This window comes from Mustela erminea, chromosome 2 (assembly GCF_009829155.1).
Source record: "Mustela erminea isolate mMusErm1 chromosome 2, mMusErm1.Pri, whole genome shotgun sequence".
NCBI lineage: Eukaryota > Metazoa > Chordata > Mammalia > Carnivora > Mustelidae > Mustela > Mustela erminea.
In genome coordinates, this window is record NC_045615.1 from 21,139,377 (window position 1) to 21,150,470 (window position 11,094).

General features: G+C 40.2%; 1 protein-coding gene and 1 long non-coding RNA gene across 8 annotated transcripts in view; one reads left to right on the top strand and one right to left on the bottom strand.

Annotated features, from left to right (window-relative positions):
* EDNRA (endothelin receptor type A) overlaps positions 1–11,094 on the top strand; it is a 59,728-nt gene that overhangs the window by 45,367 nt on the left and 3,267 nt on the right. The window contains exons 4-7 of the mRNA XM_032332468.1: positions 1,259–1,457; positions 4,611–4,763; positions 9,379–9,512; positions 9,937–10,045. Coding sequence (XP_032188359.1) covers positions 1,259–1,457; positions 4,611–4,763; positions 9,379–9,512; positions 9,937–10,045 — 595 coding nt within the window. The remainder of the gene's footprint in view (positions 1–1,258; positions 1,458–4,610; positions 4,764–9,378; positions 9,513–9,936; positions 10,046–11,094) is intronic.
* Positions 3,016–11,094, bottom strand: part of LOC116584322 — a 94,251-nt gene continuing 86,172 nt past the window's right edge. For 2 of the 7 annotated variants that reach the window (XR_004283157.1, XR_004283158.1), the window contains 2 exons: positions 4,604–4,699; positions 3,016–3,787 (listed from right to left, as the gene is read on the bottom strand). This is a non-coding gene — a long non-coding RNA (uncharacterized LOC116584322). Of the gene's footprint in view, positions 3,788–4,603; positions 4,700–7,834; positions 7,850–10,520; positions 10,718–11,094 lie in introns of those variants that run through there. The other 5 variants (XR_004283159.1, XR_004283162.1, XR_004283160.1 and 2 more) reach the window with 3 other exon arrangements.

Genomic DNA, 11,094 nt, shown 5'->3' on the forward strand with positions numbered 1-11,094 from the left:
TTCTTCCCATAGTTCTGCTATTGTGGACATTGCTGCTATAAACATTCAGTTACACGTGCCCCTTCGGATCACTACATTTGTATCTTTAGGGTAAATACCCATTCATACGATTGCTGGGTCTCAGGGTAGCTCAATTTTCAACTTTTTGAGGAACCTCCATGCTGTTTTCCAGAGTGGTTGCACCAGCTTGCATTCCTACCAACAGTGTAGGAGGTGAACCATTGTTTTCTATTAGGAATCTTCCCTAAAGATTAGGAACCAAGATGAATTTATCTCCATTTTATCTGTTCTACACAGGACCATAATGGGAGAGATACAGTCATTCTCTGATATTTACCAGAAATACTTACTTACTAAACCTGGTACAAGGCCACGGTACCAGTTGTACAGTGAGAATAGAAGAAAAGAGAAGATGATGGGCTATCTATGGCTATTATTCACTTAAGGGTATCTAGATCTACCTCACAGATGTTTTGAGTTTCTTTTTTTTTAATTTAAATTCTTATTAACATACAGTGCAAAGTTGGATTCTGGAGTAGAAATCAGTGGTCTGTCACTTACATATAACACTCAGTGCTCATCACAACAAGTGCCTCCCCCCCTTTTTTTTAAAGATTTTGTTTATTTACTTGACAGACTGAGATCACACATAGACCAGAGAGGCAGGCAGGGGGGAAAGGGGGGAAGCAGGCTCCCTGCTGAGCAGGGAACCCTATGCAGGGCTCCATCCCAGGAACCTGAGATCATGACCTGAGCTGAAGGCAGAGGCTTAACCCACTGAGCCACCCAGGGGCCCCAACAAGTACCCTTCTTAATACCCATCACCCAGCTAGACCATCCCCGCCGACCTCCCTCAAGTTTCTTTTTTAATATATAAAGAGGAATAAGGTACAATGAGTACCAGCAGCTTTTCACTACTCCTTCATACAGTTTTTCCTCCAGTGTGAAAAAAACACAGGCTAATCTGTCTGATGCTGCCACATTATAAACTGTCACAAGATTTTGCTGAACCCCAAATGAAGATTTCAAACTTGGGCCTGCTAAAGCCAACTGATTCCCAAAGGGATGAAACTCTTAAGGATGCCACTTATTTTTCACATCAGAACTCACAGAAAGTGATAAAAAGCCAATATTCATCATTGGCCAAGGGAAAGATCTTTCCAGCATTTCTAATTTCTTTAATTTAAATAAATTATAAATTTTGTAATGACTGCTTTCCACCACAACCCCCTTCCCCCTGCCCCTTTTTTTTTTTCAGGTACAGAGCAGTTGCCTCCTGGAGTCGCGTTCAGGGAATTGGGATTCCCTTGATCACTGCCATTGAGATAGTCTCCATCTGGATCCTTTCTTTTATCCTGGCCATCCCTGAAGCTATGGGCTTTGTCATGGTGCCCTTTGAATACAAGGGGCAACAGTACAAAACCTGTATGCTCAATGCCACATCAAAATTCATGGAGGTATGGAGAGTATAAAGGAAATTAACTGGGGGAGGGGGAGGAGGTCTTCATGTATACTTTACCATCGCCAAGACTTGATATTTCTACAGTGCCCAGCATGGTTTACTCTTTTAATTTGGTCACATATTCTTCAGCTGCATGAAAAGTACACGTTATGGGAGGGTTTAGCTTCTTGAATAGAACTATTTTGTTTTCACTCTTACAGCACAATCGTAAACAGGACTGTTCTGCACCAAACAACTCAGAGTCTAAAACAAACGTACTCAGTGCTCACTTCGGTAGCACATGAACTGAAAGAAACTGAGAAAAAAAGATCAATGTGCTATTTGTTTTTATAATAAGCAACACAGCACAACAATTTCCATCTGACAGGCATGCTGATAGGCATTTTATGTTACTTGGGCAAATGTACAATGCTCACATTTTTTAAAAAGATAGATTAACTTAAAATAGGAAGCCATACTTACAGGTACTTATGGTCGTACAATTCTGCATGTATTATACAAATGATATGAATTTGCAGAACTTTTTTTAAAGTGTTTTAGTTAAGCGAATTCCATCTTTATTTAATACACCTGACCACATTAATGTTTTTCTGCAGACTTTAATTATGTAATTGAGTGTATTGGAAAACATATTTAAAATGCATATTTCCTTTACCAAACTAGTCAAATGTGGACGGAGGAGAAAAACCAAAAGAATAACTACTTCTCTTAAACCGGCATAATTTAGTGCTTTGATGTAGGTTTCATACAGCTCAGATTCCACATTTGATCATTTACAGACATCTCCAGGTATGTTTTCCTAACTTGGAAAATTCACAAAATGAGTGGTTTTACAGTTGACCAGTTTTCCTCTTTGGAAATTCTTATTTTAAATTTAAAAGTGCTCTTGAAAACCGCCAAACCGGCCGTGGTAAAATGAAGGTATTCTGTTTATCTACCGACCTTTTTATTAAGTCAGTCTCCAAAGTGGAAGAACAAAGCAAACCGCAGGAGGTTATTAACCAGAATTCGGGAAGTGGGAATAAACCATCTAGATGTTCCAAGCTAAAGTGTTCAAGAAAAGGGTCTTGGTATAAGAAGGGGCTTGCTGATCATGTGAACCAGGCAAAATGGAAAGAGCTTTCGCAAAGACAAGTGTCTAATAAGAGCGGGCAAGCAAAGGTTGGCTATCGTAGGGTTTCAGTAAAAGGTAGGAGTTTAAACTGATCATTTTTTACATTCCGTTCCAAGTCTGAAGTTTCCAGATTCTTTTGCTCCTCTTGTTCCTTTTTTCTCATTTTATTCCCTAGTTTGTGTTCCATTTTTTCCTCCTCAACTTTGCTCTAACCTAGAGTGGAGGGAGGTCCCTTCATACCCTGGCTGATGACATTAGTTCAAAAGAAATGTGTGACCCCTTTCTCTACAGGCCTGTGCCTTGGAGGGGGCAGGGGCTCCAACCAGACCCCTCAGGGGTCAGCTTCCAAACCCTCTGCAGCTGCTTCTACAGCATTCATACCCAGTCAACAATGCATCTGGAAGCGGGGGGAGGGGTAAAGAGTTCTGATTTTTTTTTCTTTTTTTTTTTTTTTTGGTTTTTTGACTTCAGTACTGAAATCTTCTACAGTGTGATATGGAGAGGGAGATATTTGTATGAATACATCTGAATAAACCAACTCCTTTGTAGTTTACAGTAACTTTAGGATAGAATTCAGGGAGGGGTCTGTGAACTTAAATGGAAAAGAGATTACATATTCATTTTCACTAACTTCTAATTGGAATTTATCATTTCCTTCTATTATGAATGTAGGCAATGAACCACAAGCATATTTAACAGAACCATATTTCTACTAATAGGAATAACAGACATTTTCTTGTCACAATAACAGTTGGATAATCTTGAAATATCATTTATGCTCATCACTTTTCAACTTCTGATAGTTATTAGAACCACCATTAGATTTTTTCCCTTAACTTGTTAATAAACACCTCTATTTCTATATCAGAATATTCTTTTTACTATTTCAATAGCTGTGTTTCAATGTAAGTGGTTACCACTGTAATCTTACTTTTAGGCATATAGAAGTGTTATTCTCAGAAAGGATTACAGTCTTCACCAGACCTTCAAAGGGGTCGATGGCATAAGAACAGTTAAGAACTTCTGCCCAGAACTTTTTTTCCTCAGGAGCCATTTATAGATTTTTTTAATAGACATGTTACAAGTGTAGCCTACTGGGCCTCTTTCTATATTCAGCAACTGTCCAGTTTTTCACAGAGCAGCATGATTATTTTTTACTGTGGGAACTGAGATGATACAGGAGGCCGCGTTATCCTTCGTAAATAAACAATCTGGAGAAAGAACACAGAGAAAAGCATTTCTAAGTTAGCGATTAATTTAGTGGAAGAAAGCATGTAGATATAATTTTCTAATTTCCATTTTTACAGGGTACTAAATTTTCTCCTTTAAAAACACGTAAAACTGAATAATCCTCTATTTACAAAGCCTGCGCACAAGGAGATAATGCTAACTGTGGCTTCAGATAAGATACTGGGCCTCAATAGTTTCCAGGTGATAGGTATTAAAGAGTGAGAAAGGGCATGGTTTTTGAGGGCTCAAACTGGCAGGCTGCAAGGTCACATAGCAAGCATACCAGGCAAAGGGTTAACTCCCAGTAACCAGAGCTGCACAGATAAGCCATTCATAACCTTCTTGTTACCAAATAAGACTCCCATTAAGTACACTTTAACCACGAGTCAAAAGGAAACCAGGCACTAACAAAATTTTGCGGCTCATCAATAAGTAAAGATAAATACATATTCTGTATATCCCAAAATCATGCTGTATGAGCTTTGGAAGGGAATTCTTTTTCTTGATTAGGGCTCTCCCACTGTGTAATTAAAACCAACTTCAGTTCATAATAAGTATCTTTGTCAGGATCATTTTTTTCGGAGTGACATTCCTTCATGGGCTTTTATAAATCCAGGATGATTTTTGGAGTTTCCAATTGAATTGAGTTTTGAGCGTCATCCCCCAAGCCCTTTGCCACAACCAGAGGGTGTGTACATAGAAACATTACTTCAGGCGTGAAAATTTTGAAGCCATCAGAGGTATTGCCCAGTAAGTTTAGATTATAATACCCCTCCGTTTCTCTCCCTTTTATTCACCTTACAGTTTTACCAAGATGTAAAGGATTGGTGGCTCTTCGGGTTCTATTTCTGCATGCCCTTGGTGTGCACTGCTATCTTCTACACCCTTATGACCTGTGAGATGTTAAACAGAAGGAACGGCAGCTTGAGAATTGCCCTCAGTGAGCACCTTAAACAGGTAAACCTCATAGGCTCGTGAAAATTTGGCCAAGACTGATTTGTCCAGACAACAGAAAGCCTATAGATATTGTATTCAGCTGATGTAGCCTCATTTCCTAAAAATAAATAAATACTGTCTTATAACTGTTTTCTTTGTAGTTATAATATTAGGAATTTCTTTTGTGAAGGTGGAGAGCCTACCGACAAAAGAGGTGGCCGTGTGAGCAGGGCCAGATAGAGAGGAACTCTGATTTAGTTTGCCAAGAGTATATTCAACACATGTGTTTGTGTGTCTGTGAACTGAACTGGGCTTGTTGGAACTGTGCCAGGACACAAAGAAGCAGATGAAGTCTTGGTGCAGAAATAAAATACAAATATGAAACATTTGGAAAACAGAATCACAAGGTATGGTAGAAGTGGACTGTGTTGTGGGAAACCAAGGAGGATGTAAGACAGAGTCACAGAGATGCTTGTCATGGATGAGGGAGATTGAATTGTTCGTCAAGGATAAAGGCATTTGACAGGGAAGGAGATGACAGAGGGCATATTTCAAGTGCAAGGACAAGAGTCCAGTGAGACCATGGCATGGGCCCCACGCACTTGGGGAGTGGGGAGAAAGAGATGAACCTCATTAGAGAAACATCTCAATGTCCACAGCAGCCAAACTATGGAAAGAACCTAGATGTCCATCAACAGATGAATGGATAAAGAAGATGTTTTATACACACACACACACACACACACACACACACACACACAGTAATACTACGCAGCCATCAAAAGGAATGAAATCTTGCCATTTGCAACAACCTGGATGGAACTAGACGGTATTATGCTGAGTGAAATAAGTCAATCAGAGAAAGACAATTACCGGATGATCTCCCTGATATGAGGAATTTGAGAGGCAGGGTGAGAGATTTGGGGGGTACGGAAGGAAAAAATGAAACAAGATGGGATTGGGAGGGAGACAAACCATAAGAGACTCTCAGTCTCATGAAACAAACTAAGAGTTGCAGGGGGGAGGGGGGTTGAGAGAGGGTGGTTGGGTTATAGACATTGGGGAGGATATGTGCTATGGTGAGTGCTGTGAAGTGTGTAAAATCTGATGATTCACAGACCTGCACTCCTGGGGCAAATAAGACATTATATGTTAATTAAAAAAAAAAATTTTTAAGGTCAGACTCATTGTAGGATTCGGGATTGGGTACAGAAAAAGAGGTCAAATTTTGAAGAGCCCCAGGAAGCTGTTGTTGGTCCCCCATGCCCCTCCCCCAAGCAGCAAACAGAACAGATACAGAGGTGGCTTTAGAGGGCAAAGCTATACACTTAGACTTGCTGAGCTCTGTGATTTGGGGCAAATTGCTTAATGTCTCTGAACCCCTAGTTTTTTATAAGATGCATATAATACCTCATCTTTCTGTACAAATATTAATTCAAGTCTTAAAAAATTATATCAAATGTATATAATAATACATCAAAGTGTATATACCATCTCATAGTAAATACCCAGAAAATGTTTGTTAGATATTAATTCAGAGAACTAGGACCGCCTATAAGTTCTCAGTCTGAGCAGAGAAGTATATAAGAACACCCAGCTGCACCAGAAGATAATGAGTTGTTGATGGAGCCCATAAATCTGTCCTATACAATCGCCATATACAAGCACCATTCCTCATCAGTGACTCCTTTCCACTACTGTACTGATTTTTCTGAGCTTCAGCTTCTTTATCTGTAAACTGGGCATAATAGTATGTAAATTGATACCACTACAGAAATCAAAAGAATTAAGCGCATACAGGGGCTCCTGGATGGCTCAGTGGGTAAAGCCTCTGCCTTTGGCTCAGGTCATGATCCCAGGATCCCGGGATCGAGCCCCGCATCGGACTCTCTGCTCGGCATGGAGCCTGCCTCCCCCTCTCTCTCTGCCTGCCTCTCTGCCTACTTGTGATTTCTGTCAAATAAATAAATAAAATCTTAAAAAAAAAAAAAGAATTAAGTGCATACATATACTTTGTAAAATCTGACATGAATACAAAAGTTAGCTATTACCTTTCAGTAAAATTTAACAGAAAAAGTAGATTGAGTATGATTTTGTTCAGGCATGAATGTTTCAAGGGCTCCAAATGGGAACTGTATCAAGCAATGCTGGCCTCTCCTTCCTGCAGTAGAGGTAATTAATTATAATAAATTTGTAAAAAACAAAAAGACAATGTTCTTCAGTGCTGAAATTTTCATTGATACCAAAATTGAGACTGTTTAAGTTATGAATGGTAACTGCTCTGAGAATAACTGAACGGAATTGCCTGTGAGGATAATAGGATTCTGCTTTACATTTCCATTGCATTCTTTATGTTTCCAAAGAGCATGTTATTTGTTTGATTCCTCCAAGCACCCTGTGATATAGGCAGGACAGACTTCCTTGCACACTTGATTATGAGACTGGCTAACCCAAATGCAGATTAAAACTGAAGTCTTGGTCCTATGAGGCATTGCCTACTATCACACCAAAAGTTGTAACAGGTTTTAACAGCAGGAGAGCAGGCTGGGCTGGAAGGCTTGGAAGACCTTCCGTCGGGGCCGTGGAGAACTAAACTCACAGTGAAAGGCCCTGCCACCCTTTGGCTAGTATCCTACATGGCTCCCAGTTTTGCTTCCTGCGTGGTTTTCTCGAATTTCTCTTCATTATTCTGACAACAAATTTTATCAGTTAGGGATCGTGTTTGGACGCTGGTAGCAGAGAACCCAAAATAACATTGAGTAAAACAAGTGAGGGTTTCTTCTTTCTCCCACAGCAAAAAAACCAGATGTCACAGGTTCAGTGCTCAAGGGACTCGGAAGCCAGGGCTCTGCTCTTCTGCTGACTTTTCCGTTAGAAGACAGGAACTACAGCTCTACCTTCTCTCAGATTTCCAGGCAGCACAAAGGGCGAGAATATAGACCATATTAGTGTTTGTGCATCTGAGGACTAGCCTCCACTTTGTAGTAGCTTTTCCAGCAAACTCACACAGCGATTTCTACTTGATCTCAGCAGTCAGATTGTGTCAGGTGGCCTTGAAGTCGATTAGCCTGAACTCCCCTGCTGCAGCAACAAAATCAAGGATTTGTCTGATATAAGGAAAACAGGAGAAGAGGTACTGGTTAAGCAAATACAAATACCAGACTGCCATGGCAACAAATTAATAATGGGTTTTGAAGGATCGTCCTCTGAGGATTTGCTCAAGGGAGACAGCCTCTCCCCCAGTACCCTCCTTTTCTCTTTTTCTGGTCACACTTTCCGTGAACATAAAAGGATCCTTTAAAATGAGCCTCTATTCCTACAGATAAGGAACTCCTTATTTTCTCAATTGTTGCTCAGCTTGGATGTTCTTTGAAGCCATAGTCCACCCAATAACTTTTTTTTTTTAAGATTTTATTTTTATTTATTTGGCAGAGATCACAAGTAGGCAGAGAGGCAGGCAGAGAGAGAGAGAGGAGGAAGCAGGCTCCCTGCTGAGCAGAGAGCCCGATGTGGGGCTTGATCCCAGGACCCTGGGATGGTGACATGAACCGAAGGCAGAGGCTTTAACCCACTGAGCCCCACCCAATAACTCTTAAAAGATTAAAGAACCCCAGTCCTTCAGGCTAGAGCCACAATTTGTGACGACTGCCTTGAAATCTTTTTAAACGGCTCTATTAATCATGTGGGTTTATTGTAGGCTGCCCGTACTTAATGCTATATGCTTTGGGTTGAACCAACATTACCCTTCCAAATCCTGCTTTCAATCAATTTTATTTTGACATTAACTGATCCCAGTTACAGACAAGTTGCATTTTATGTTCCTAGTTAGGCTTTCACATGCATGCATTGTAACACTCAAGCATGATGCACCCAAGTGTCTGGTTGCAGATAATTCCTAACCTATGATTTTTCTGGTCCTACACAAACTCTAAAGTATGTAAACCTTCAAACTGAGGTCAGTCCAGGGTTAACATGTCCCAGTCATTCTAATCAACATTGCTGATAATCCTTTTCCCTCATCCCTCTGTTTGCAAACAGAGGTCTTTGGAAGTTACATGTCATTAATAAGAGAATTTTAAAAGCAAAAAACTCCCAATGTTAACTTTCTTCAACATCAAGAAATGGAGAAAACACATCGCTATTGGTTTTTTATCTTCTATTCCCTACTTCTGTTTTCCAAATATCTTCGTAGATTTGTTCATTCTTTATTATGTTGGGTTCAGTCACGTTGACTGCCATGCTGTCATGAAGGCTAGTTACCCATCATTGAGGCTTTTAGTTAACCACTTCCCCCATATAGTCACACACATGGGTGCACATACACGCATTCAGCTCCAGTGTTGGCTCAGCTCCAGCCAATTTCCATTTCCCTGACATCGAACTTCTGTCCTGACCCTAATAACCAGCTTGAGGCCACCATCCTTCCTGGCAGCTGCCCAAAAGAATCATTAGCAACTCCTAGATTAGAAAGTTGGACTCCAAATCTTGAGGAGATGGAGGCACTGTGAGGCACACTCTTCTGGCTCTTTTTAAAGTAATTCTTTCTCTGCTGCCTACTACTTCCTTTGTGTAGCTCTTTCCTCTAGCAGAAAAACACTAAATTTATTGTACTTTTTTCCCCCTCGCTTTCCTTTAGCGTCGAGAAGTGGCAAAAACAGTTTTCTGCTTGGTTGTAATTTTTGCTCTCTGCTGGTTTCCTCTTCACTTGAGCCGTATTTTGAAGAAAACCGTGTACGATGAGATGGACAAGAGCCGATGTGAATTACTTAGGTATGGTCCTGTGTACTCGTTAGGAAATTGGAATTTCTCCAATTGTCACGCTTATGGTATTTTTACAAAACCGTCTAGTCTACAGTCTCGTTAGCCCTAAAAATTAAAACTGCAAAGTTGATTATTTTTCTTTCGCTGACATAGCCCATGTCTGATCCCAGAGTTTGTGTGAGCTGTATCTGTAATTTTGCGGCTCCCCTCCTGGGGCTGTACGTCATGGTTTGAGCTAACCAAGTGGCAGGTATATCCGTAAATGTTCTGCAGAACTGAAACTGCCACTTAAACAAGGCCTTAAAAAAAATTCTGACTGCCACCTATAAGAAATGGCTCCTGGGCAAGAAAAATGCTTATTCTAGGGATAAATGCTAGTTAGCAGGTTGAAAACATTATCTTCTAATTATTCCACTATTTTCTTCTGTTCTAGTTTCTTGCTGCTCATGGATTACATCAGCATTAACTTGGCAACCATGAATTCATGTATAAACCCCATAGCTCTGTACTTTGTGAGCAAGAAATTTAAGAATTGTTTCCAGGTGAGACTGGTTTGCATATATCTTTTTAAGGACAACCAAGGGGGCACATGAAGTCACCAACGAGCTTGGCTAATTTCTAGTAGAGAAGTGAAAATCCTACTTTGTTACCCAGAAAGAGGATCAGATTGCCAGCGTAAAGCAATATTGTCAGAAAAATTATCTGAAAGGAAATACCAATTCAGACAACAAAATATGCAGGGGCTTGACTAAAAAGAACTAACTTAATAGCTTGTTAATTTAGTATGCTGCTTTATAAAGAAATGCTCGACTGTGAGCTCCAAGCTCCAGAGAATTCACACTAACCTCTGATTATCTTAGATGTTAACCACAGGCTCAACAAAACGTGAAGTCTGCTGTTTAAAAAAGTTTTTGCTAAATAATAGGATATTTAATAATAGCCTATGCAAGGAAAAGAAATGCTTATTGCCCTGGCCATCTGAGCTAATATAATTTCATTTGAAATCACTTTCCTTCTGTTCTTCAAACTTCCTTGCAGCTAAGCCAACCCAGGTCTTCCTGAAGCTCCATGTCCTTCTTCCTGAGGTATCATCTCCCCGGTTCCTGGGACGATTAGCATGGTGTAAATCCTTACTGCATCCTTTGGCCAGGATGTTTCACTGCAGTTTATGGCACATGTTAAGAAGAGTAGTATAGAGGTCAAGGGTGCAGGATCTGGAAGCAAACAATTTTGATTTACATCACAGCTCTGTACTTGGTAACTGTCTAACCCAGGTCCAGGTGATCCCCCTCCCTCAGTTCAATCATCTGTAAAATCAGATGATCACTGTGTCTATCTCATAGGTAGGATTCAGTGGGTTAATATTTGTTAAGCACTTGGGACGATAATGAGCTCTGAGTAGGAGTTTTTTTATGATTATGGATAGAGAAAAGAGGAAAAACACCATGACTGCCCTCATGGGATGGACAGGAGAATTGGAGGAGATTGACATATATTTACCAAAGAATCTTACAAACAGATGAAACTAGGTATGGAAGTTCTAGCTGCTACCTTTTTAAAGTCTACTTGACAATGTTTACAAGTCATGAAG